The following is a 27,327-nucleotide window of genomic DNA, read 5'->3' as shown; positions in this document are numbered from 1 at the left end:
ACTTTTTATTTCTTCAGAGAATTCCAGCAGATTTGTCAGATAGGAAGGAGTGGAGGACATAGGCTAAACCACTTAATGATGGCACAGGTGAAGTACGTCACTTCTTTAAAACATGCAAATAAGAATTCAGAACATAGATATATTTATAAAGCATGAAGTGGTTATCTCTGAAAGATATGGGAGATACAGCTTTGATACAGCCAGGACCCCACTGAGTCTGTGTAAGCTATCAATCACCCTTTGATACAAACCCCATTTTTATTTTGTCCCCATTTCCATCATCTCACCCTGGATCCGAACACTCACGTACACTAGGGGCAATTTGCAGTGGACAATTAACAGATCTACATGATTTCGGGAGGAAATCTATGCAGTCAGGGGAAAAGGGAAACTTGGGACAGACAGCAGCTGAGGACAGGATAGAACCTGGGTTTCTGAAGCTATGAGGCAGCAGCACAGAATCAGAATCAGGTTTTAGTATCTATGGCTTTTGGTTTTGAATATGTCCAGTATGGTCTCGAAGGTACACTCATCCACACAGACCTTCTTGAAATCAGTGATAACTGGTTACCGGTTTGCTAACTTACTTAGAACAAATTACCTGTTGTGACTTGCAAGAGAGCAATAAATGGTTGCTAGCTTGGGAGCAGAGCCAACAAGAAGGTGACATAGGTCAATCAGATGATCTAGAGCCAACACGATTGAAATGGAACATTTGAACTGATTAAAAGTAGGGAACTTCAAATGTAAAACAGAGACCAGCCATCGTGGACATGGAAGACACACAGCAGAGTGTAGATTCCTTTCCCAGTTATTCCCTTTTCTATTTTTTGATTGTTAGTGGAGGGTCAGGGGAAACTCCCTGTAGGTGTGCACACAGATTGTGTAAATTCACATGCTTTTTACTTGAGACAATAAACACTGTCAGTGTACTCGTCAGTAAACACTGATTCTATGTCATGCCTAACTGATCATTATCACTAAGTGGTAATCATTGTAACAAGATCTTCTGCTTTGCTGCCAATAAGGGAAAAGTAAACCATGTCAGTAGGTCCTTTATCCCTTTCCTATACTCCATTTCATTGTCTGAGATATGGCCCACTGCAATGCTACCATCTACAAACCTGTACAGTAGATGCAGGGACAACAGAATCTGTCATGCGGTCCATAAAACATAAGAACAGAATTAGACTATTTAGCCCATCAAATCTGTTCTGCCATTTCAAGAAGGCAATACTTCATTAGAAGTTTGAAGAGATCTAGTTTGTTTGTCAGCCAAATCACTCAAAAAATTCTAAAGGTGTATCATGGAGAGCATTCTGACGGTGGGGGGAGGGGGCGCTACTGCACAGTACCAAAAGAAGCTACAGAAAACGGTACCAGCCGCCATAGTATCCAAGACATCTTCAAGGAGTGGTGCCACAGAAAGCCAATGTCTATTATTACGGACACTCATCACCCAGGGCATGCCCTCTTTTCATTGTTACCATCAGGAAGGAGGTACAGAAGCCTGAAGGCACACACTTAGCAATTCAGGAACAACTTCTTCACTTCCACCATACAATTCCTAAATGGACATCAAACCCATGAACACTATCTCATGTTTTTAAATGTATATTATTTCCAGTTTTGCACAATTTTTGTCTGTTTAATATACATATCTTTACTGTAATTTATTTATTTACTTTCCATATGATCATGTATTGTATTGTTAAGTTAACAAGTTTCACAACACATGCCTGTGATAATAGACCTGATTCTGAAAGCTCCATGCAGATTTCAGTGAGCTTGGAGAATCTGGAGCAAAGTTAGCAATTTGAAAGTCAAATGACAAATGGAATTATAACAGAGACAGGGCAGTTCTTTGAAGCAAGGTTCACAACAGAGCTTTGGTCATCTACCAAGCTTAAAGGGTCTAGCATGGGAGATGCATACAGTATTCCAAACAGGTAGAAGTGGAATAGCATTGTAGTGTCTACTCAGTGTGTAGTCACTCAGGCACACCTGAATAAGCTTCAAGGTGCTTTGGTGATGACAGGGGTCAAGGTGACACTTCTAAAATGAAAGTAGAGATGATTTAACAGGCAAGGTTTCAAAGGGGAATAAGCGAAAAGGATGTTCTAAGATAAGAGTAAACGTAAAATACAATGAGACAAAAACATGGACATGGCAACAAATATTGCCCCCATCACCACCTCCTCCTCAGGGAAAAAAGACCTATCGAGTACAAGCAGAACGAAATGAAAAGTCTAAATCTTAAGCAAAGGACACAATCTCATATCTGTATTATACAGGTAGCTCATCCTTTGGAAATGATGAGCTTCTTCCACGTTTCTGATACTGCATTACAGAACAGTCATCAGGGATGATGCCCACATAGAGCTCCCAGAAATGGTGACATAATAACATTGCTTTCAGAGGTGATGGCACCACTAAGTGGAGACTCTTTGTGTACAGATCTGATGGGAATAATCCAAATTTCTTGTTTAGGACTACTATAGATGAAATCTAAAGTATATCAGTAGTCCAAATTGTTTTAAGATGTTTGAAAATAATCTATTGATACATTAAATCAATGGATCCTGAACTGTAGAGTCGGGTATAGTTCCCCTTTAAGAAAAAGGAGGCATGGAAAGTGAGCCAGTCTGCAAGCACGATTGAAGCACAGAGCCTTTAGACCTCCACTCCTGTTGGAAAATGTACAGTACAGTCTGAAAAATTAATTCTGAAGATCTCAGAGCAAGATTGCAGTACCTGAAGGAGATCAGGGACTGCAGTATATGTTGCTTCATGGAAACATGGCTCACCTCCACAACTTCATACACAGAGCCGCAGCCAGGTCACCTTGAAGAAGTCTCTGAACAATTACAACCAAAATATTACCTGTGGAACCAGAGGAGCCAACACACTTGCCCACTGTTATACCACCATCAAGATGCTTACCTTGCCATGCCACGCTTGCAATTGGAAAGTGCAATCATCTGGCTGTACTTCTACTCCTAGCGTACAGGCAGGGACTAAAGACCACTGCACCAATAGTGAGGACCAAGATGAGGTCATGGGAGGAGGAAGAGAAGCATTTATAGGACTACTTTGAGTCAGTTGGCTGGACAATATTTGAATCTGAATTAGTTACCAAACCAGTAACCAGCTCGAATCACTCAGGGCAGACACAGACTCCATCATTCACAAACCTGCATGTTACAGCACATCATACCAAAGAATACCTTACAAATAACTTTTTTATTTGGAAACTATCTCTAGTCCAGCAGGTTACCTGGACCATCACTGGGTCTATTTTAAAATAAAGTTTCAGTCAAGCAAGACTAGTTCAGAAAATGGAGGATGCAGAGCAGCTTCACAAAATGGTGGCCTCCATTCCTTCAATTCTTGGCAAGAACAAAGACAATTGGTCTGTCTACTTCCACTGTCCTTGATTCATTTGAATTCACTTATTTGTAGATTGTAGTTCTTTCTGGCCAACAATCTGATCATTAACTTCAGGAAGGGGAAAGGGCACATATTCCTATTTACATCAATGGTGCTAAGGTCAAAAGGGTGGAGAGCTTCAGATTTCTATGAGTAAGTAGCACCAATAGCCAGCTCTGGCCCAGCCATGTTGACACCACGTTCAAGTTCAAGTTTAATTATCATTAAATCGTACATGAACGTAGTCAAATGAAACAGCATTCGTCTGGGACCAAGATGCAAAATACATTACCCACAGCACATAGTGCATATCAGATTTGATTACAATTTTTTTTAAATGCATACAGTCATAAAGAAAAAAATATATACCTGTCCCTGAGTGGTATGATTATAGATCGATGGTAAATTGTCCTAGACCAGCTTGTTCTTCCACCAAGTGAACACTAGAAGGCAGCCAAGCAAACTGCCAAGAAAGCTTGCCAGCATCTCTGCTTCCTCAGGAGGCTAATGAAATTCAGCATGTCGTCTTTGACCCTTACCAATTTTTATTGATGCATCATGAGAAGTAACTTATCTGGGTGCATATGGTTTGATGTGGCAACAAGGAACTACAGAGAGTTGTAAGCACAGCTCAGCAGAGTATAGAAACTACCATCTTGCTTCCATGGACTCTGTCTACACCCCTTGCTGCCTCAGCATAATCAGAGTCCAGTCACTCTGAACATTCTCTCTTCTCCCCCTTCCCATTAGGCAGATGATACAGAAGACTCTCCTGTTAGGCTCAAGAAAAGCTCCTAATGCACTATTATAAGAATTTTGAATGGTTCCCTAATATGATAAGAAAGTCTCTTAACTTAAAATCTACTTTGTTATGATCTTCCACCATACTGTCTGCCTACAATACACTTACTCTGTAAATGCAACTCTTCGTTATTGTTTACTTTGTCCTACTTCAGTGCATGGTTCTATTGAATTGATCTGTATGAACAGTATGCAAGACATTGTCCCTTGGTATACATGATAATAATAAAGCAATTTACCTATTATATAACCATATAACAATTACAGCACGGAAACAGGCCATCTCTTATCAATCTGCTCTGAAAAACCTAAGCTATTCTTCAGGCTGTTCAATAGCTTGCACAGTACCTGATGGTCCCTGTAGTGTTGTTCACTCTTAGTACTTTGCAGCTTTCCTAGGTCAATATGGTGTCAACTCATGGTTCTGCGCCTGCTTCTGCTCCTCCAGGCACTTGCCATCTCAACTGGTCCCACTGTTTTGCAAGGCTATCTGTCTCCATTCTCTACTTCAGTCTGCTGGGTCAGATCTACATCATGAGACTCTGTAGGGAATGAAAACTTGTCTGTTTGTTCTTCATCTTCCTCACTAAAAAGTATTTAGTTTTCTGACATTATTAAATGCTAGTGTATGCTGCATTATATAAATGAAATAATTGAATATTTGTTGAAGGTCTTTTAACAGTTTCATTTGATTGTTTTGACATCAACTAAAGCAGCACAGCTATATGAAAAGGGAAACTTTAAAAACAGGCACCATGAAATAGGTTTGTCTGGAAAGGGATTACTGTTATGCCTAATAATTTGACGATTCTTTGCTGTGGTGTACCTCTTGTTGTAGTTTGATGTATTTTTGATTTAGCAACTGAATTTGAAACTGAGAATTAAACTACCTCTTTTTTTCCTTTTGCACTATTTATTTAGTTTAACTTTTTCAATATACATACTTACTGTAATTTACATTTTTAAAAATTATTATGTATTGCTTTGTACTGCAGCCAGATAACAACAAATTTCACGACCTACACTGGATATATTAAACCTGATTCTGATTCCATCCACAATACACATCTTCAGGATGAGATAATCTGCTGAGAAGTAACTGAAGTCCGACCACAGAATATTGTTTCAGGAATTAGGAAATGCTTACTATTGATAATTGATGAAGAGAAACTTTCTGGAAAAGGGAATAGGGTGAACAAACATTCTCACTTTGAATTGGTATTTTGGTAGAATCAACTGATCAACATGGACTGGGTGTTATAGTGACAAACTTAATTAGGACATCCACTTGGTGGCATTGCAATCTCATGTACCAACAGCAAATCTATTAAAATCTTAATAAATTATGGATAGATAACTTAATCTAATTGCACCAATGGAAAATTTTCTACTATTAAGGAATTTTTTAGGTAGCTGTGTTACTATTGAGAAGTTGCTATTGAAACGTGTTACTATTACTTGGAATATGGTCAACAATTTTGGGCCCCATGTCTCAGAAAGGATGTGTGTCATTAGAGAGAGTCCAGAGGAGGTTCACAAGAATGGTTCTGGAAACTATGGGGTTAACATATGAGGAGTGTTTGGCAGCCTGTACTCACTGGAATTTAGAAGGACCTAGTTGGGGGGGGGTGGGGAGGGTGGAGACCTCATTGAAATCTACTGAATATTGAAAGGACTAGATAGGGTGGATGTGAAGAGGATGTTTCCTACGATGGGTGTTTCCAGAACTAGAGGGCACAGCCTCTGAATTGAGGGACAACCTTTTAGAATGGAAGTAAGGAGGAATTTTATTAGCCAGCGAATGGTGAATCTGTGGAATGCTCTGTCGCAGACCGCAGTGGAGGCCAAGTCCATGGGTATACTTAAGGCGGAAATTGATAGTGTCCTGATCGGTCAGGGCATCAAAGGATAGGGTGAGAAGGCAGGTGTATAGGGTTGAGTGGGATTCAAGAACAGCCATGATAGAATGGCAAGGCAGATGCAATGGGCTGAATGGTCTAATTCTGCTCCTATATGGTCTTATGGATGTACTGATCAATTGTATTTTTATATTTACATTGTGATGTGTTGCAGAAAAACGAGGGTTACCACACAAATGGAGTGAGAAATGAAATCTGCAGTGACTTCTACAGATAATATGGATTGAAAAAATTTGGCAAATTGTACTCTAACACTTGAGTATGTATTTATCTTTGTCCTGAGCACAGTTGTAAATATATGAAGAGTCTGCTAATTAATACTGCAAACAGTACATACTTATTAAACTAAGAATATTGGCTTCGGTGTCTAACAGTCCTATTATCTGAGGAGCAGACTGAACTTCCAAACATATATTAAATTTTCCAGTAGTTTATGCCTTTAAGCTTAGCACTACAAGAAGGAATAGAGATTTAAGGCTACAGACTGATATATTGTTTCTGTAGATCGGCTGATTCCAATTTACTACCTGCTTTTAGTTTTAATGTAATGTGGTAATGAATGCTTTTCAAACAGAATTGATATCTTGATATGAATTTAGAAGAAGTTATCCTTGCACACTGTACACGTTCAGGTAAAATGAAATAATTGAAAAGTTTAAGATTCTCTTTGGACAGTGAGCAATAAAACAGAATAAACCTGGCTCTCCAAATATTACTTGAGTTTATAAGGCCATGAATAACTTGTTGGACAGGAGAAAAGGCAAAAGGTTGTTTGATCAGAATCAGGTTTAATATCACCAGCATACGTTGTGAAATTTGTTAACTTTGTGGCAGCAGTACAATGCAATACATGATAATTTAAGGAAAAACGATTACAGTGTGTGTGTGTGTGTGTGTGTATAATCAAATAGTTAACTTAAATAAGTACTGCAAAATCAGAAATAAAAAAATGAGGCAAGTTAGTATTCATGGTTTCAATGTCCATTCACAATTCGGATGGCAAAGGAAAAGAAGTTGTTGCTGAGTTGCTGAGGGTGCTAATGTTACTAACCATCCTGGCAATGGAAAGCTTGTGCTACAACTTCTGACTAACAGCTCAGCCACTATTCATTGCTCGCATTGGTTGCAAGAAAGAACATGATCAATCAATGTAAGTGTCAAGCGATTAAGGACATTATGAATGGCCAAGGTTAGATGACGTCCAGTAGAACAATAAAATTCTCTCCATTGATCATGCATTGATTTGATAGAAAGAGTCCAGAAGATCAAAGACAGGGAGATTGGAGTGGAAATGGAAGGAGAACATTGGTAAGATGGAACTGAGAGCTCAGGACACATTTCAAAAGAGAGAGAGGAGCTGATCAGCAAACCAATCACCTTATTCTTTTGATCTCCTGAGCAGGAAGGAGATGGTAGTTTGAAGAGAAAATACAGTGAGTACATTGGAAGAAGTCTGGAACTCCCACCTGGAATGTTGCCTTTCACCCTGGATCATGTTGTGGGAGAAAGGAGATGAGTAGGGATTGATACTGCTGGACATATGGAAACATTCTAAGGTGAACAACTACCTGGTAGACTTCATGGATCAAAGAACCAGGTGCTGAAGAGGGAATAGTTTCTTTACAATGCTGGAAGTGTTGATAGGAAAGGGGAAGCTGTGTGGAGTTAGGCAGCTACAGGATGGTCTGTTGATTATGGATACTTCAGAGATTTGGAACAAAGCGAGAACCCTTTGTGATTGTGAATGGGAGAGAGGTAACATAGAATTAACAATGAATTGGATAGGGACTCAAATCAGTATGGTGGAGGGGAGCCTTGGGAATCTCACAGTAGAACGTTTTTGTACCACTGTAAGGAATGTGCAGCCAATGCAGAAGGTATAATGGACTTCAGTGTAATCCACCAAATCTGGAATTTGATTTGGCTGGTTAGACTTATGAACTAAGAAAAGAGAATAGTTTTAGATGGGCCAGCAGAAGGAGGAAATGCCTCTGTATAATGGGCTTGGAACGTTACCTCTCGATCTTGTTTCACCCTTTCCAAGAGCCTTTTATACCAGCAGGCTCCACTCTGTCCATCCCGATGAAGGGTCTTGGACCGAAATGTTAACTGTTCTCCTCCCTTCATAAACTCTACCCGACAGTGAGTTCCTGCAGCTTTCTAGATTCTAGCACCAGCAGTCTTTTGTATCCCTCTTTCTCGCCCTCCCTCCCTCACACTCACACCCCCTCTGTCCCTCCCTCACATTCTCACCCCCTCCTTCCCCTCTAACCACACACTTTCTCCCTCTTTCCACCTCTCCCCACACCCTCCCTCCCTACTTTACCCTCTCACCCACCCTCCCCTACTTCCCTCTTTTACCCTCCCCTCCCCTCTACTCCTCTCTCCACACACCACGCCCCTCTCCACCACACTCCCTCTCTTCCCTCTCCTCTCTACCTCCCTCTCCACCCCACCCTTCCTCTCTCCCCTTACCCTATCCCCCACACTCCCACTCTACTGAACCTCTCTCCCCCACCCCATCCCACTTTCCCCCTTCATCTCCCACCTGCCCTCATCCCTACCCTCCCACACTCCCACCCTCTTTCCCCTATCCATCCACCCTCTCTCCCCACTCTCCCTCCCCCACCCATCCACCTCTCTCCCCACCCCTCTCCCTCCACCCCACTTCCTCTTCATCCCTCACCCGCCCTAATTCCCACCCTCCTCTCCACCCACCACCTCTCCCTCTCACCCTCCCCACTCCCCCTACACCACCTCCATCTTTTCCCTTACCCCCACCCTCCCCCGACATCCTCACCCTCCTGCTCTCGCACTCCATTCCCTACCCTTCCTCTCCCCACCTCTCGCATTCTGTTGCCCCAAATCCCCCACTTCTCTCTTCCTCTCCCCAATCTCTCTTTACAGACTCTCACTCCCTCTCTCCTACTCCCACCTCCCTTTCCCTCCACCACTTCCCCAACCTTCCCTCCCCCAACCTTCCTCTCTCCCCCCCCCCCCCCCCGCCTTCCTCTCCCCACTCCCACCTCTCCCAATGTCAGCTATCCAGCATTTTGAACTTTCATTTCAGATTTCCAGCAATTTCTGATTATGTATTTCTGTGTTACCCCATTGGAAAGGAGTGGAGCTGATTAGTTGTTCGTGGGGATTTTTTGTCCCGGTTCAGTCAGAGTCTGTTTCCCCTCGTATGACTCTGGAGCCGTCTGCTTTATTTACTCACACAGACGCGGAACAGGCCCTTGAAGCCGCGACTCCCAGCAACCTTGATTTCACCCTAGTCTGATCACCGGATAATTTACCAACATGTACGTTTTTGGACCGTGGGAGGAAACCCACCCAATCACGGCGAGATCACTTTGACAAACTTCAGCAGAATCCCCATGACGAGTGGAGATCTTCTCCCGTGACGTTTCCTTCTTTGACATCACAAGAAAGGAAGGTTTCCGCCTCCAGCCTGATTGGCTGGAGGGCAGACAATTCAACACCGTTGGGGCCTGTGGTTGGTCATTTGGAGCTTCGGGGCGGGAATATGGGGGTATTTAAATTAGCGACCTGCAGAGACGGTGTGAGAAGTACAGCGGGATTTGGCATCATGAGTTCATTCGACACAGGCAAATCCGGTAAGAAAATAAATCTACATACAGTACCGGCACGGGGACAGTCTGAGACTGGCAGAGGCAGGGATCTGACATTGGATCTAGCACTGGGACTCGAAGAGCTTGCTTAGTTCTGAGCCTGGGGACTGGGACTGATTGAGGCTGTCTCCAGAACGGGGTGTCTCTGATAAACTCCCACCGTAATTAAAATTGACCCTTGGGTGATACTGGCTGAGCCTGACTGTCAGGGTTTGGTACCGGGGTCTGGCTGAGTCTAGCATAAGGACAGGGCGAGGCCGGCACTGAGTCAGCCTCGTCCCGACCTGACACAAAGAATTATCGGAGTCAGTCCTCGCTATACCTGGGCTCCAGCCCGGAATGGGAGGTACCTGAGTTCCAATGTCGGGACGGACATGGAGAACTTAAAGTTTAGGTTATAGGAAGAACTAATCCGAAAGATGATCTTCTGCTGCTCTCCCTCTCAAAATTCCACACCCGGAATGTTCTATCCTTGGTTCCGATCACCAACAACCATTTGTAATAAACTTCTAACAATAGTCATCGGATTGGCCGGCCGGTTCTGCCCAACCGCAGTGCCAACCTGCTGTTCTCTGCCCTGTCCTCATCCCTCGTAAGGTGCTTTATTAGCTTCTAGGTGTGGACGCCACGTGAAGTCCAATTCTTGCTGGTCGCAGCGAGTAGTTCAAGCTTACAGTGCAAATTTGCAGATTAGATTGGGCTCCTCAACAAATTCTGATGTTTTTATTTGTTTTCTAATAGTCTGGCGGTTTCGTTTCCATGGTCTCGACAGTGAAATTAACCAGCCCCAATTCAATAAATCTGCCAATGTTGGGAGAGGCCGGCATTTATTTCTGCTATAATCAAAATCCGCCAGCCAGTAGGGTATGTAGAGCCAGTGGTAGGAAGATTATTTGGACAGAAGGTGGTTGTCCTACTAACTCTGAGATCCAGCACAAGCGACATGCTCGTTCTGCAACCAGGTGCGTTGTCTGCCTCGCCCTGAGGTGCACAATGAATGTGTTATCTTCTAGTTGAACCACAGAGTTCCTGCAGCCGCGCTTTCGGCAGCCACGGCCGGTATACCAGTTAAGACACTTCGACCTGAAACTTTGTTTCTCGGTTTCCCCCACAAGGTGTTCTAGTTTCTCCTGTTTTGCTTTTATTGTAAATGCACTATGAAGCCCGCCGGCCTCTTTGTGGGCATTCTCTTGCTTACGATACTCCTAGGACACCTAATTCCCACTGCGCAGTAAATGACCCAGATTAGAATCAGGAAGTCACTGAATTACAGAGCACACGTACAAACCTTTCCCCCAACTTTATCCAGGTGACCCATAATGGCTACCTATGCTAATATCATTCCCCTTCAATGGCGACCCTTCTATGTCTTCTCTAAGTACTGTCCAAGTTCCCTTTAAACTTCGTTATTGTATCTGTCTCTATAATCCACTTGGGTAGTTTAAATTGCAACAATCCGTGCCAAAATTCTTGGTGATAAATGCAACTGAAATTTTCTGCTCCACCTACGGGGCTTCATCAGTAAAATCTTTTTGGATAATGATGTTGGGGGCAAGTGATATGATTGCTCGTCCCCTGCTTATTTGAGGTAAGCTAGCTTTCATGCTAGCTTCATAAAAAAGACGCTGTCCCTGAATAACTCTGTATCTCGCAGCTGTAACTCTGACCGCAACACTCCCAGAGCAGAAGATTATGTGCTCAATCGCATGATATTAGAACAGCAACCACTAAACTGTGATTCAGAGCTGACTCTGCTATTTCTGAGCCAGGGCTAATGTATTTTATACTTTTGCCTAATTCTCCGTTATAACTACATAGAAGAAAACTACTTGGTCAATTGCATCCGCTGTACCTATGCAATATATTCTCCATCGCACATACCTGTCAACTGTCGTTTGATCCTTTTTGCTATTAACCTGCACCAAGGGGTACTTTACAATAGAGCACACCAGGTCAGAATTAAACCTGGAACAGTGAAGCCATGAGGCAGGAGCACTGCCCTGCCACCTCTTGAACCTACCTATTTGAGAGTGGGATGATGATGCACCTCCGTGTAGCAAATGGAATGCAGCAATTATTGTGCAATTCAGTGCTTTGCCTTGCTCTTCTGTTTCAGAAGTCAATTAAGAGTCACCGCTTCTTGTGGGTCTGGTGTCATGGTAGGACTAGGTTCCGTAAGGATGGTGGATTTTCTTGCCTGAAAAAAAAAACTAGTAATCCAGACATTTATTGCCAATTTAATAGGCTTTTGTTAAAACTGTTTCAACTTATTTTTCCAGGTTATTAATGGAATTTAAATTCCACGACTACCAATGTATTGGAAATGGATTTTCAGTCTAGGCTTCTGAATTACTAGTCTGGTAATTTAACCACTGCTATTGTTGTACTCACCCTGGACTAAAGCACAAAACCTACCAAGTACAATTGTAATTGGGTGCTGAAATTTGCCCTGGGTGATCTTATTAGGGGATTAGTGCAGGGAAGTGGAACAGATAAAAGGTCAGTATAGTGTTATGAATGGTGGAAGAAGTGTAAGCAGTTGATTGGCTTCCTCCTCCATTCATAACAACACTATTAGAGTCTACTAATACACTATAATATATTAGAGTCAAGAATCAATCTATGTTCCTGTCCTGATATCTTTCAAACATTATAATTAATTGTACCTCAGGGTGGAGATGTGCCTCTACCAAAGGAGGTGTAAAGCACTCCTTCCCTCACTAGCACTGCTGATCAATCTTGGGGAAGGTGTGGCACCCACGTTTTGCACCCCCCCCCCTCCCAGGTCAAGGTCACATGAAGCCATGGGAACAGGTGGTGGATGGTTGTATGAGCAGCTGGTACATATCACAAGTTCTGGTTATGCAACCAGTGATGCCAGGCAAACGATGTCTGAAGAGTGTTGATAATGATTGGGGTCGCCTGTCTCGTAAAGACGCTGCCCAGAAGAAGGCAATGGCAAACCACTTCTGGAGAAAAATATTGGCAAGAACAATCATGGTCATGGAAACACCATGATCACCTATGTCATATAACACAGCACATAACAAAAGAACTGTACCTGCCTCTACAGTCCCATCTGGCAGCATGTTTCATATAGTCCAGTCCTGTGCTTGTGGCCTGGGGTGGTGCAGATGGAGGAGGAAATGGCACTTGGGTCCTTTAGGTCTTTCCTCACACTTTTAACCTATGCCCTCTAATTTTAGATTTTGCTGGGTGCAGATTGGTTGGATGATCACACACCCTCCATCCTATCTACACTGCTCATGATTTTAAAACCTTTATATTGTCACTGCTTAATGTCCTTCACTCCAGAGGAAATGATCCAAGCCTATTCAGTCTCTCTTTATAACTAAGCTCTAACATCCCGGTAACAATAACAACCTCATGAATCTTTTCTGCATCCTTCCCAGCTTAATGCTGTTATGATTTTGTGGTACAATTACTTACTTAAACAAGTAACTTAACAAATTGTGATTTCTTTGTATCTACTTTCAGTGTGGGACGAGGTGGAATTCGACGCTGTTCTCAATGAGTTCAATGTGATCATTGATGATCTCTCTTGCTCTGCAAAAGCTGGTGCTCAGTATGAGGAGCACTTGAATCAAATGAAAAGGATGTGTGCGACTAGTGCTGCGGATAGTGGAATTGATGACCCAGAAAGTGAGTAATGCATTTTGTGGGATGACTAACCATGTGATTGCCTCATCTGAGGGGATGGTGATGAATTTATAATCAAATTCTGCTTGTACAGTTCAGAAAGTTTTGTTCTAAATTCTGAAGTTGCCTAATGACAAACTTGCTGTTTCAGTCTGCATATATTGGACATTGCCGACTGTGTGCTGCAGAATTACTGCTACCTTGATATCAATGCACAAGTAGTGTTTGGTCTGCAAGGAGGTTATGGAGAAGTTCAATGTTATCAGAAAATTCTTGCTGTATGGTATTTGTTACTGAGATGGCTGCAATTAATTTTTATTGCTCAGATCAGTAAAACTGTGGGTGGGGCAATGAAGATAACAGGAAGTCTGCAAATGGAGAATAGAGTAGGAAGGAACGTATTTGAGCTGTGAGTGCTGATTTGTTGGGCTGTGTCTAAAAGAAGGTGAAAGCTGCAGATGCTGAAAGTTCGAGCAACACACATAAAATGTTAGAGGAACTCAACAGGTCAGGCTGCATCTATGGGGGAGGGGAAGTACAGTCAAAGTTTCAGGCTGGATTGGAGGGAAAAAAACCTGAGGAGCAGATTTGAAAGGTTGGGGGAGAGGAGAGAAACACTGGGTGATAGGTGAAACTTGGAGGGGGAGGGATGAAGCAAAGAGCTGGGAAGTTGATTAGTGAAAGAGTCAGAAGGCCATGGAAGGAACAAAAGGGTGGGGAGAGCACCAGAGGGAGGCAGTGGTCAGGCAGAGAGATAACATGAGAGAGGGACAAGTGGATGGGAAATGGTGAAGGGGAGAAGGGAGGTATTACTGGAAGTTTGAGAAATCGATGTTCATGCCATCAGCTTGGAGGCTGCCCAAATGAAATATAAGGCGTTATTCCTCCAACTTAAGTGTGGCCTCATCACAACAGTGGAGGAGGCCATGGATGGACATATGGGAAGTGGAATTAAAATGGGCGACCATTGGGAGATCCCATTGGCTCTGGCAGATGGAGCACAGATGCTCGGCGAAGAAGAATCCCAATCTATGCCGGATCTCACCGATATATAAGAGGCCACAGTGGGAGCACCAAACACAGTATACGACCCCCAACAGACTCACAGGTGAAGTGTCACCTCACATGGAAAGACTTTTTGGGGCCCTGAATGGTAGAGAGGGGGGAGATCTAAGGGCAGGTGTAGCAGCTGTTCTGCTTCCAATGATAAGTGTCAGGAGGGAGATTAGTGGGGAGGGACAAATGGACAAGGGAGTCATGTAGGGAGTGATTTCTGCAGAAAGTGGAGGGGTGGGGAAGTGATGTGTTTGGTGCTGGGATCCTGTTGGCAATGGCAGAAGTTCTGGAGACTTATGACCTGGATGTGGAGGTAGGTGAGGACAAGAGGACACGGGAGGATGGGGTAAGAGCAGACATGTGTGAAATGGAAGCGATGCAGTTGAGGGCAGCATTGATGATGGAGGAAGGAAAGCCCCTTTCTTTGAAATAGGACATCTCCTTCATTCTAGATTGAAAAGCTTCATCCTGAGAGCAGATGTGGTGGAGACGGTGGAATTGAGAGATGGGGATGGTGTTTTTACGAGTAGCAGGGTGGGACGAGGTATAGTCCAGGTCACTGTGAGTCCATTGATTTATAATAGACATCGGTAGACAAGCTGTCTCCAGAGATGGAGACAGTGAGATCAAGAAAGGGGAGGGAAGCGTCAGAAATAGACCTGGTGAATTTGAGGGCTGGGTGGAAGTTGGAGGCAAAGTGAATGAAATCGATGAGTTCACCATGGGTGCAGGAAGCAGCACCAATGCAGTCGTCGATGTAGGAAAAGTACGGGACAGTTGCCAGTGTAGACATCGATTTCTCAAACTTCCGGTAATGCCTCCCTAACCTCTCTCTTCACTATTTCCCACCCTCTTGTCCCTCGCTCGTGTTATCTCCTTGTCTACCCATCGCCTTCCTCGGGTGCTCCTCCCCACCGCCCCCTTAGTTTTCTTTCTCCCATGGCCTTCTGTCTCTTTCACCAATCAAGCTCTTTGCTTCATTCCTCCCCCTCCATTTCACCTATCACCTGGCATTTCTCTCTCCCGTTCCCCCCACATCTCAAATCTACTTTTCAGCTTTTATTCTCCTGTCCTACAAAAGGGTTTCACCCCAAACGTCATCTGTGGGTTTTTTCCCCGTAGATGCTGGCCTCCTGGAGTTCCTCTGGCATTTTCTATGTGTTGTTGGGCTGTGTCTAGTTCCATTTAGAGGTGTGCTTTAGAGATATTTATTTGGGGTCGGGGTGGAGGGTCCAGTCACCAATGCCCTGATATGATGGTGGTGGGTGTTTGTGTTACCTTAGATTGCATGAAAGACTCTTGCAAGAGTCCCGCTATATCGTCTGGTCACTCATCTGGAGCTGGGCCTGCTGCTAGAGTCACAGTGTGGCTTTTGCAAAGGTCGCGGGACTAGTGACATGATTTTTGCTGCACGCCAACTTCAGGAGAACAGTCAGGAGCAGAATCGCGAACTCCACACAACTTTTGTTGACCTCACGAAAGCTTTCGACACTGTCAGCCAACCAGGCCTGTGGAGGATCATGTCAAAGTTTGGCTGCCCCGCCAAATTCGTTCAGATAGTACGTCATTTCCATGATGGCATGATGGCCAGAGTGCTGGTTGGCAGAGAATCCTCTAAGGCATTCCCAGTCACAAATGGTGTCAAACAGGGCTGTGTGCTCGCACCCACACTGTTCAGCATGATGTTTACTGCCATGCTGAATGATTCCTTCCAGGACAGTGACACTGAACTCAGCCTCAAGAACAGAGTAGATGGAAGCTGTTCAACCTGAGGAGACTGTTACCAAGATGAAGGAAACTGTTCTGAGAGACTTGCTCTTTGCTGATGACTGTGCCCTGTCTGCTGGTTCGGAGCCAGAGATGCAAGTCAATATGAACAAATTCTCCACGGCTTGTGACATCACATTCAAAAAGACCGAAGTCATGCACCAGCCTGCTCCTCATGCACCGTACACAGAACCGGAAATCACAATCAAAGGACAGAAGCTACAGGCACTTTACTTCCCTGGGCAGCACCCTCTCCCGAGCAGTGACTATCGATACAGCAGTTAACTGCAGAATAGCAAAGGCAAGTTCTGCTCTCGGTAGGCTGCGCTCCACGTACGGAAACGTTGAGGAATTAGCCCAGCAACAAAACTGAAGGTCTATGGAGCCTTGGTACTCACGACCCTCCTGTACGCCTGTGAAACGTGGACTGCGTATCGAAGGCATGCACGTCAGCTCAACCATTTCCACATGACTTGTCTTCGCAGAATATTAGGCATCAGATGGCAAGACAAAGTACTAGACCCTGAAGTTCTCTAGAGCAAGTCTACCATCAGTCCACACACTGCTAACGAGAGCTCAGACCCGGTGGGCAGGTCATGTCAACCGTGTGCCAGATGAGCGCATACCTAAGCAGCTCCTTTTTGGGGAACTCTCTGCTGGAAGATGCTCATATGGAGGGCAGAAGAAACGTTACAAAGACATACTAAAGGCCTCGCTGAAGTTGCTTGACAGGACCTCCTGGGAAACGCTGGCACAAAACCACCCTACCTGGTGCGGCCTCATCCACGAGGGCTATCAAGCCTACGAAGCAAGGCGTTCTGCTGAATCACAACATAAATGCAAGCTGCGCAAGTCCAGAGCCACCAACGCAACAACTGCAGTGCCTACACATATCTGCCCAACATGTGCCAGGACATTCCGTGCCCAAATTGGACTGACCAGTCATCTTTGGACACATCGCATCCAGTCTCAAAGTGACTAATGGTGTCAAGGTCTTCATCAATGACATTGGATGAACCTTCAGAAACCAAGGGGATTGCTGGACCCCTGTGGAAAGCTGTTAAGTGTGAGACATGATGAGGCTGAGCTGAGCTACACATGAGCTAGACTTGATTAAAAAAAAACCCACTGGTTTTCTTTCATTACGCTGCTCGTAATGCGGTTGTGTTTTTACTTAAAGCGGTTTCTTTCCCATGTCAATGTAAATATGTTGTGGGATCTAGAGCAAAGCATCAGCCATGATCTCAGAGTGATGAAGCAGTCATGTGGGGTTGAATGACTTGTATATGCTTCTACTTTTGTTCCTACATCATTTTACCAATTATAACCAAATGTGCCTTCTCTATAATGTGTGGAATGAGAATGAATTTAGTGTAACAGCAAAAATTTATATTATTGTAAGATTAACATTTTAATTGGAAGCCACTAGTACAAAGTACTCCATCTTAACCACATATAACCATATAACAATTACAGCACGGAAACAGGTTTCACTGTTGGAATAAACCAAATTCAAATGTTACAGATGTAAACTACTCTGTATAAAGAGCAACTCTGAGGTACAGACATTTATCACCTTGTAAAATCATAACTCTGTTACAAAGCACTTGAGTTTATACTATTGTGTTATGGACTGAGGGTAAGAGTTAGCCATTCAGGACTGTGAAGAATGGAAAGCTTTATCACCCAGGGTGGTAAATCATCAGAATATTCTCCTACGGAGACCTAGTTATTGGCAAGTCTGAGACTGACAGAAAGGGTTTTGAAACTGTGATTGGTGGTGTTCAAGTAGATGACCTGCCACTGAATAGTAAATCTGGATCAAGGGTTATATTCCTCACTTTTGTTTCAATTTCTCCTAATGACCACATTTGGGAACATAATAAGAACACTGCCATATTCAGGATAACATTAAGAATCACTGCTTACTCTGCACATGGACACTTTTTATGGATGGTTAATGATGAGGAACATTGCTCTACACTGATAACATAGTCCAAATCTTTCTATTGTTATAGTCACTGACAAAGGTCTTCCGAACTTTCATAGCCAAATCTTTGCCATTCCTTTTAATTTGCTTCTTCTGTTCTAATTTTGTTTTAAGACTTTAAACTGGGCAACATTTCATCCTTATTTATAGTAACAGGAAAACCAAATACAAACAAGTGGAAGTCTATTGTAATTCTAAAGGACATGGTGCAATTTGTTCTTTCAGATAGATGTTCACATAAATCCCACGTATACACTGCACTGGAATTTGATAAACTGTTATATTATAAGCTTCCATTTGTTTCAGTATTTTAATCTAAACAAGTCTTAATCACTTTTTGTAGAAAAATTATTCTCAGAGTAGGGTTTGCCTAATGGCTTATATGGTTCTCAAACTTAGCATGAGCTAAATTTGTAGGTTGTGTTATAGGCTGTTCAATATATATCATTAAAGACAATCTCCCTCAGGTGGATAGAAAAAGATTCCATTAACCAATTGCCTCTACTATTCTGACCAATATTTATCCCCCAGCAAACATCTTTTAACAAAAAGATTATCTACTTAGTAAAAAAATTGATAGTGCAACTTTGATTATGTTTCTTGGAAATACAAGTGATTATAGTTTTAAAAAACCATCCCTACCTCCGCCCTTTTTTTTTGGCATTCACATAGAATCAAATTCTGGCTTTCTTTCCAGTTCTGACAGTTGTTGAGGACCTGCAGATCTTGCCTTGGGTGGGGTATGAGGTGTGTTTGTAGACTGGGAGATGGTGTTCCATGTACCTGTTACTTTCGTGCTTCTGTGTGCTCATGATGTGACTGTCTTCCTGAATGCTTCTTCTTCATTTTGAGCCAGGGATTTTCATGGATCACTAGGAATGTTATAGTTTTCAAAGAGGCCTTGAGGAAATTTGAGAGGAGCACATGGATGCAGTTGGTAGACTTGCAGCTTCAGTGCCAGAGACTTGGATTCAACTCTGAGCTCTGCTGTTTGAACTTGCATGTTCTGACATCCTTTATTCATGGCTTTTTAAATGACCTCCCAAAGGCATATGGATCAATAGGTTAACTGACACCAATAAATTGCCCCTTGCATGTAGGAGAGTGGTAGAATGGAGAGAAACTGGAAGTAATATAGGGTTTGTGTAAATGGTCTGTGTGGACTCAATGAATTGATGAGCTTGTTTCTGTGCAGGCTCTCTAACATTCTTTGTCTGCCTGGTAATCTGAAGGTTCCCTGTTTAAATTCTCCAATGGCTGTAAAATGTATTAGACTGCCTGATGTGGATGAAATGTGATGTGTAGGCACAACACGTTTTTTTTCCTAGAATAAATTTGGCAATGTTGGAATGAATTATGATGGGGACAATATAACCCTTGCTATTATCAATTGTGGATTGGATTGTTTCCCACCTCCAATCACCCTCAGTGGGAGGGTGAGCAAAGGATTCTGGGATCCCAGTGACATTGGGGATGAAAGTGAAAGGGTACAAGGATGCAATTCTAATCTAACCCATCCAATGGGAAGCTGATATTGGATTCATTGCCATTTTTGTGACTAACAGTAAAACTGTTGACATCACTAAGTAAAATTAAAACTACAGTCCACCTAATTTCATTGATCTGCTCAGTAAGTGAAGTTAAATGTACTCAAGTTTGCATGACATTCTATTTATTGACTCTCAACAATACTGCTCATTGAGTCTTTACTTGGACTCTGCTTGAGATGATAGTTTAATTCTGCTTTATTGAACTCTCTTTAAATAAAGCTACAATGAAAACTGAGCAGTTTGATTTTAAAATTGGGTTTAAAAACTTGCACTAAAGCTTTGTTTCATCCAAAGTTAACTAAAGTATTATTGCAGGCTGATTTCTTTCCTTTCCCCTTTAGTAGAAGGGGAAAACCATATAAAACTTTCACATGCCTTCAGTGTATTCCCAGCAATATCACTTCATTAATGTGGTCACCCTGTTCTGCTCGAAAGTGAGTCATATTCACTTTCTGTATGTGTGGGGAAAACATGCTGCTCTCCACAGCTCCTGATGAATGGTTAATGAAGAAGCTGTGTGAGCATCCATCCCCCGAGTGCAGGAATGAGTTACCTCCACTATAGTTCTGTGGTAGCTACTACAGAAGCCACAGGTTAAAGTGGGACTCTACGACAGGTGGGGCAGGAAGCTCTTTATGGATTGGACAGTGGTGCCCTCCTTTGGCCAGTTTCTACATGCTCTCGGAGCTTTGGTGCAATTCTGTTTTCTGTGATTATGAGCCAGAGATCCCTATAAATCAACATAGAACTTTAGGGAGGCTTGAGAATGTGCTCAAACTGTTCTTCTTTCTTTTCTCCCTTTTTCCCACCTCAGTTTCCTCCCCCACCCCTCAGACTCCGTGTTCCTACTAGTAGACTCTTCCTGTATCCGACCTAGGATTATGGGTTGTATGGGGCTTAATAATATGTCACCACCCATTAATGTTGTCTAGGTGTAATAGAAACTTTATGCTGGGGGGTGTTTTCCTGGAATGGTTCTTTATCCTGCCAGAGGATTTGGAGATTTTGCACAGACAGCATTGCTGGTATTTGTTTTGTAGGTAATTGAAGTTTCCAAAATGGCAGTTAACACTGTTGCCCACCAAACTGAGGACTTGGTCAACAAACGATTTGCTTGAGGAATTCGGCAGGTCAAGCTGCATCTGTGAAGGAAAAGGGATGATTTAACGTATTAGGTTGAGACACTACATCTGTGTCTCAGGTCTCCTTCTCACTTCTGTAGCAGCTGCCTCTCTTCTGAATTAAATCCTGAGGCAGGGTCGCAACTTGAAATATTGACTATCACTTTCCATTTCTCCATGCACATGTGCTGCTCATCCCACTAAATACCTCCAGCACTTTCTGTTTGCTCCATGTCAGTCTTTTGTGTGTCCTACTACTTTTTGCTGCTCTTACAGTCAACAAACACAATGACCATTTTGGGTAGAGCGAGTTGCTGCAGACAACACCTGAGAAGTGCTGATTTAACTGGGGGACGCAACATGGCTGTGGTGCAAGTTGGAGAACAATCAGGTGACTCTAGTAACTGTCCTCACTCTGGATCATGTCTCCTTGCTGTGACTGGCCCTCTAAGGCAAGTGGAGGCCTCTGTGGATATGTGTTATCTGAAATGGGCCTGATGCAGCCGGATAAACATCTTCCCCTTTTTTTTCCAATTGGCAGGCACGGGATCATCTGCAAGCAGCAGCTTAAACTGCAGTGTCGAGAAGCTGAACTCCATAGACACAACAACAAGCAAAGGTAGGGGCCTAGTAGCATTCAGTATTATCTGCTCTTGCTGGCTTTTCTGTGGAGCCTTGGGAGCCCGGATACCAAATGTATAGTTCATGGAAACCCTTGGGATTCATCAAAGGGGCAGAATTTGGTAGTTGTGTTCTGTTTGTTTACATGGATGTTCCTGGGAAAGTGCAGAGAGGAGCAGAACATTGAATAGAGCAAGAGCTGGCCTTTGGCTCATGTTGGTGCTGACTATGATATCAATTCAAACTAATCTCATTTGCTTGCCCATTTCATGTCTTTCTAACAAGCTCTTAAAGGTTTGTTGTATCTGTTTCCACTACTTCTCATGTTCCAGGCACCTACAATTTTTTGTTTATTTTAACAAAATCTTCCCTCTCAAATGTCTTTTTAAATTTTCCCTATATCTCTTTGAAGTTTTGTGTTGTGGTATTTTGTGTTGTGCTCACACCACGTAACAAAGTTTCCCACCATAGCCCTGTACTCAGCCTCATGCATCCAACTATGGCAGAGTCTTCAGAAAACTTCTGAAGATGGCAAGACTCTGTGCAGTAGTTGAAGTCCAAGGTGCAGATGGTGAAGAGAAAGTACTGCCACTGTACTGTCAGTAAATATTTTTTAAGTTGGGAGGTACTTGGTTGTCCTCTGGTCAAATACTTGGCCTAAATAGCAGAAAGGGGTCACTGGTTTCTGTAACTTTCTGCTAAGGAAGCCTTAATACATTTCTACACTGCAGCTATTATGTGCATGTCCTCCTGCAGTGCACCCTATCTGAAAGGCACCATGGAATTTACTTAAGAAATTTGATGTTAACAAAGTAGTATGTTCCTTTTGTCTTTGCTCATTTACAATTTGTGGATTAATTTGTTTCTTTTCTGAAGCTAAACTTGGAGACACAAAAGATCTGGAGGATTTGATTGCCGACCTGGATCAGACGTTAGCAGGTACATAATAATTTTAAAATATATTAGGAAAACTCTAAGAATTGGTCATCGCTACTGCCAGTTGTTTTGCCTTCTTGAGATGTTCTTGAACTGAGCTCTGCTGTAATGATTGAATTGAGAAGTTGTCTCTGTTGGCTTCAGTTTGCCCCACCAGTTCTTGATCCGGTGATCTGTCCTTGCACCCCATAGATAAGTTGCTTGATAACACACTAGCTATGCCTCAGATGAGGATCAAATTTAAAGGCTGTTCCTATTGTCCCAGAAACTTTGAGAATCTCTGTCTACTACAATGGGTCCTGTTGCTTCTTCTCACCTATTTCTGTTTCCTTTGGTCCCTTGAAATTTGCTGGATTCACTGGAAATTTTAGTATACTGTATCATAAAGTGTTGAGACTCTTAAATGGAATAACATCTGAAATTCAGCAAGTCCAGCACTACCAAAGTCCTGAGTGCCAGATTGATGGCTTTAAAACTATCCCAACCCAGAAACCCACCTCGCTCACTAATGTTCTTGCAGAAGCAGAAGTCTGCCGTCCTTTCTAACTTTGGCCTAGGCATGACAACAGACTTGCTGCTGGGCTTGAAAGCCCAACATTCAGGGGAACTGAAGGGTGGGTGGTAAACACTGGCCTAGTCGGTACTATGGACATCCGCACTGCAGAGCAAGTTTATTTCCGGCCACTGGCGCACATTTCGGTGTGTGCTCACTGTTGTAACACAGGACATAACATCTGTTAATATGTTCACTCGTAGTGAAGTCATAATTATTGCACAATTTGTTTTACTGACGTAGTTCAGGGAGGTGAAAAATGATCAGGAAGCCTGGGAGAAATCCTTTGCTCACCGGAGTATTGCCATTGTACACAGGGGACCGTTGTGAATTGAATGGCATTGCCTATAGCACAATATCCTTTCAGTCAGGTACTGGAGTAATCACTGGGATGATCATATTTAAAGATGCATTGAGAATTTCCATGTTCTCACTAATATTTACAGTATCTTTCAACTGAATCACCTGCCACACTGGTTGTACAATGTTGTTGTTTCGGCATGAGTTTGCTGTAAGTAAATTGGCTGTAATGTTTCCTATGTTACAACAGGAATAGCATTTTTACAGGACCAGCTTGGCATTTGGGTTACTTGAGCGATGAAAGGAGCTGTGTAGGAGTGTATCTCATTCTGTCTTCCCACTACAGTCTGGTAGTTTAATAAGTGAAGAGTTGAGACTGAGCGGCAATTCATCTGTTAAGCACAAGTGATTCCGTAGCTGCAGGAAATCTTAACCAAAACACACAATGAACAGAGTCCTGATGAAGGTTCTCAGCCTGAAACATCGACTGATTATTCCCTTTCATAGATCTGCTGAGTCCCACAGTATTTGGTATGTTGCTGGGTTTTCCCTCAATTTCCACTGATCATAATTGTAAAGCATGAGGTTTATAACTGATCAATTGTTCACTAGTTTGGTTTACAATCTCCTGTATTCACTTAAATACTATTTTAAAAACCGTCATCTTAATTTGCTAAATTATAATCCATTATCGCCCTCAATCTCAAGATTAAACTGAAAGATTAGGTGGAAAAAAATTGACTCTCGGTTTCAACACAATGGATTCTGCCTTATTGATTGTGAACAAGAACAGCGAGACATTTTCAGAGAGCAAGTATGATGTAACTTTTTTCCAAACCATTTTTTTAAGTTGGTAATCTGCACTTCAGTTTACAAATAGGAGTTAACTGTTACCCTCCCCATTTTTTTTAAAATTTCATGAGCTTTTATTTCTCTTACAGAGATGATGTAGCCATTGCTGAGATGCACCATTGGCCTTCTGCAAGGAAACATAAGAAAATTGTATCAGACCAGATTCAAACTCAGTGAAGCTTGGCACAAAGTACTTCAACATTTGCTTGCAAAACCGAAATGTGTATGGGTGAAACTGTTTATCGGAAGCTGCAGAATTGTGCAGACGAGCAACCTGCACAGGAAGGAAGTGCCTTTTAAAAGCTGACATACTGTAATCCAAGTCACTTCTGTTGTTGCAAACCACCTTTGTTTAATGTTGAAAGTAATGTCAAAGTTTGCACTTGTGAAACTTAACACATTTATCCTTATCTCAAAACTTCTAATGTGCAAACTTTTGTGTACATTTTGTAAAATATATTTATTTACTTGAAATTAATAAACTACCAGAACTCAACATTTTACTTTCTGACCTAATTATTTCACTTGTAGCCCTGTATGTGAGTAGTGTAAAAAGGCATAAAGGATCACAATGTAGGAATTGGAAATCTGAAACAATAAATATAAAATGCTAGATACCTCAACGAGTCAGTTAATGTTTCAGGTTGAAAAGCCTCAACAGAACTGAGATAGAGACAAAACTGGTTAGAGATACAAGAATGATGCTGGACTCTGAAGCCAACAGTAAGTTGCTGGAAGAACTTAACAGAGCAGCCAGAACAAAATAAACTTGATTCAAACTCAAACAACACAACAAGGCATGTAAAGGCTTTACTTTCACAGACAATGCATTCAGTAGTGCTCATATGCATCTTTAAAACTAATTAGCACAGTTGCCTCTAATCTGGCCCTCTGGAATCATATGCTAATACATTATCTAAAGAGCTCCCACATCCCCACAATGCTTCCCTTTCCAGTTGCAGAAGGACCCTGGACTATGGTCCTTCCTCGCTGAGCCCTATTGTTGGATGTAGCAAGTTTCCGTTTGTCCCTCAGCATGTACTCCTGCAACCTGGAATATGTCATCAGCAGTGAAAACCTGTTCAATATACTGGGAGACCAACAAGTTTCAGCAGACCAAAGGGCTTCTTTCAGAGTTGATGATCTCCCAGCAGTGCTTGGTGACCATCTGTGTGTATCCTGGGAACAGCCCATATATCTGAGTCCTCTGTTACACAGTTGCTCAGAATGAACCAAGGACCCTTACACCTTTCTCCACACCCTCTTCACAAACCCACAGTCTGCAAAGAGATGAGTTATCACCTCATTACAAGTCAGTCATTCTGGGGAAAGCATATGTTGAGTGTACGGTTCAGACCCTGCAGGAAGGATCCAACTGGGAGAACCCCTCTCACCTCCAGTAAAACAAGGTCTTGGTGTTTATGGGGGAGAACAAACATTGAGGCATTCTGCCAAATACTTTGGGCAGGCTGCTGAGGGAATCACCCCACAGTATCCATCGAGTTCTTCTTCTATATCTGCAGGACATTTGATGCTGACCACTGCCTGAGGGACTTGAGGTCAAACATGTTTGACTGAAAGAATTTTGTAACAAAGGGCAAGTAGTGTGGCAACAGGATCAATCCATCCTTCACTACACTAGGGACAGTAGAACCTCAACAGGTAGTGACATTTGATGCCATACATAGCCTGACTCAGCCTCGCATAATGGTGTCATCAAGATGAGGGTGACCTTGGGTGCAAATTGCTTCTATTGTCCATGGACTTCTACATTGTGACCAGTCTTGGATCACAATGAACTGGAAGCCTCCATGGGTGATTTCCATCCAGAGGAGCAGGGCAGGCCACACCTGCATCACGTGCAGCAGCCCCAGGAGCACCTCACACCAGATGCCCAAGTTCTTCCCAATCATTGAGATGAAGTGTCACTCCCACAGACCCAATTTCTGGTTTCTCTTCCCAATTTACTCCTGCCAATTCTTGTTACATGTGTCGGCACCTCTGAGACAGAGCCCCAACACCTTCAAGTAGTCACATCTGAAAGTAAAAGGAATATTGGATTGGCCAGGCCATTTACTGAAGCAGATGAACTCACTCTTCACTCAATAAACTCTGACTCCTGATGCTAACCCAAGCTAGTTGCAGATGCTGACCAGTCTGTAAGCTAACTGTGGATCCCTCATCCCTCTTCCTCCTTCTGCTTCTTGTTGTGAGAAAGGCACCCTTCCTCATGGATTCTGATAAGCTGCCAGCCAGAAGCATACTGTTATCTCTCCCAGCAGGACCAGTCACACAGAGCGAGTAGAACTCAGCTGGTGAGCTGTTACTACAGAGAGTTTTATTTGAATCAACGGAACAGATGGAGCCAGTTTAGTCTCTAGGGCCAGTTGTTGATCCAGACTCTTTCGTTTCCTGTCATCAAAGACCATGTTAATAGAGGACAGGAAGTTTTTGGGAGGCTGTGTTGTTTGCTGTCTTTCTGTCATACAGAACAGCAGAGAAGGATCTATCGTAGATCCATGTTACATGTATTTATGAGGATGTCACTGAGCTCTCCTCTTCTCTAAGGCTGTGGATCACAGGGCTTTCCCGTGGACAACTTGGAAGAAGAAGCATGAGCACATTTCGTCCTTCACCACAGAGTGGACCCTGAATCGGAACATGATCTTGAAGGATTCTGAGGCAAAGACCTGTGCCTGATGTCTCTTCATTTTTCAGACTTCCTCCCCCTTTGACTGCAGAAGAGGAAGTTGCTATAAGTCTATCTGGAGTTGACTCTATCTTGCTTTGTGAACTTTCTTCTGGATGAAGAACTTGTTGATGTTCTCTTTGGTTTCTTCCCACCACTGAACAAGGGAATGAAAGAGGGGTTTCACACTTCTCCAACCTGCATAATCCTTCCTTATTTCCTCTAATTTGCTGATTCCAGAGAACTTTATATTCACTTTCCATGCCCCTCTGCCTATCCTTTGGTCCTACTGTAGGTGACAGGAGGCAGTATCAGAGAAGAACACCAGATTGATGTTGGTGGATTTGACTATGAGTGGGTCTAACATGAAGAGAAGTCAATCTGGGACCAGCCTGAGTTGTCTAACCTCAACTGGGGGGGGGGGGGGGTTCAGAACCATTTCCATCAG

The 27,327-nt window shown here is 42.9% G+C and overlaps 1 protein-coding gene across 1 annotated transcript; it reads left to right on the top strand.

Moving 5' to 3' along the window:
• The first annotated feature begins 9,713 nt into the window (after window positions 1–9,713).
• On the top strand, window positions 9,714–24,696 carry LOC132397769 (regulator of cell cycle RGCC-like). Its single transcript, XM_059976534.1, has 5 exons — window positions 9,714–9,769; window positions 13,283–13,447; window positions 21,470–21,547; window positions 22,426–22,488; window positions 24,280–24,696. The coding sequence occupies exons 1-5, from the start codon at window positions 9,742–9,744 to the stop codon at window positions 24,288–24,290; spliced, it is 345 nt and encodes a 114-aa protein (XP_059832517.1). The 5' UTR covers window positions 9,714–9,741; the 3' UTR covers window positions 24,291–24,696.
• Window positions 24,697–27,327: the final 2,631 nt, after the last annotated feature.

This window comes from Hypanus sabinus, chromosome 8 (assembly GCF_030144855.1).
Source record: "Hypanus sabinus isolate sHypSab1 chromosome 8, sHypSab1.hap1, whole genome shotgun sequence".
NCBI classification, from domain to species: Eukaryota; Metazoa; Chordata; class Chondrichthyes; order Myliobatiformes; family Dasyatidae; genus Hypanus; species Hypanus sabinus.
Note: the sequence above shows the minus strand (reverse complement) of the source record. Positions and strands in the feature narration are given on the sequence as shown.

Excerpts from the sequence above, each read along its gene's own strand:
- LOC132397769 (XM_059976534.1), top strand. The coding sequence starts at position 9,742 with ATGAGTTCATTCGACACAGGCAAATCCG. Across the intron at positions 13,448-21,469 it reads TGGAATTGATGACCCAGAAA|GCACGGGATCATCTGCAAGC; the intron begins GTGAGTAATGCA and ends TCCAATTGGCAG. Across the intron at positions 21,548-22,425 it reads AGACACAACAACAAGCAAAG|CTAAACTTGGAGACACAAAA; the intron begins GTAGGGGCCTAG and ends TCTTTTCTGAAG.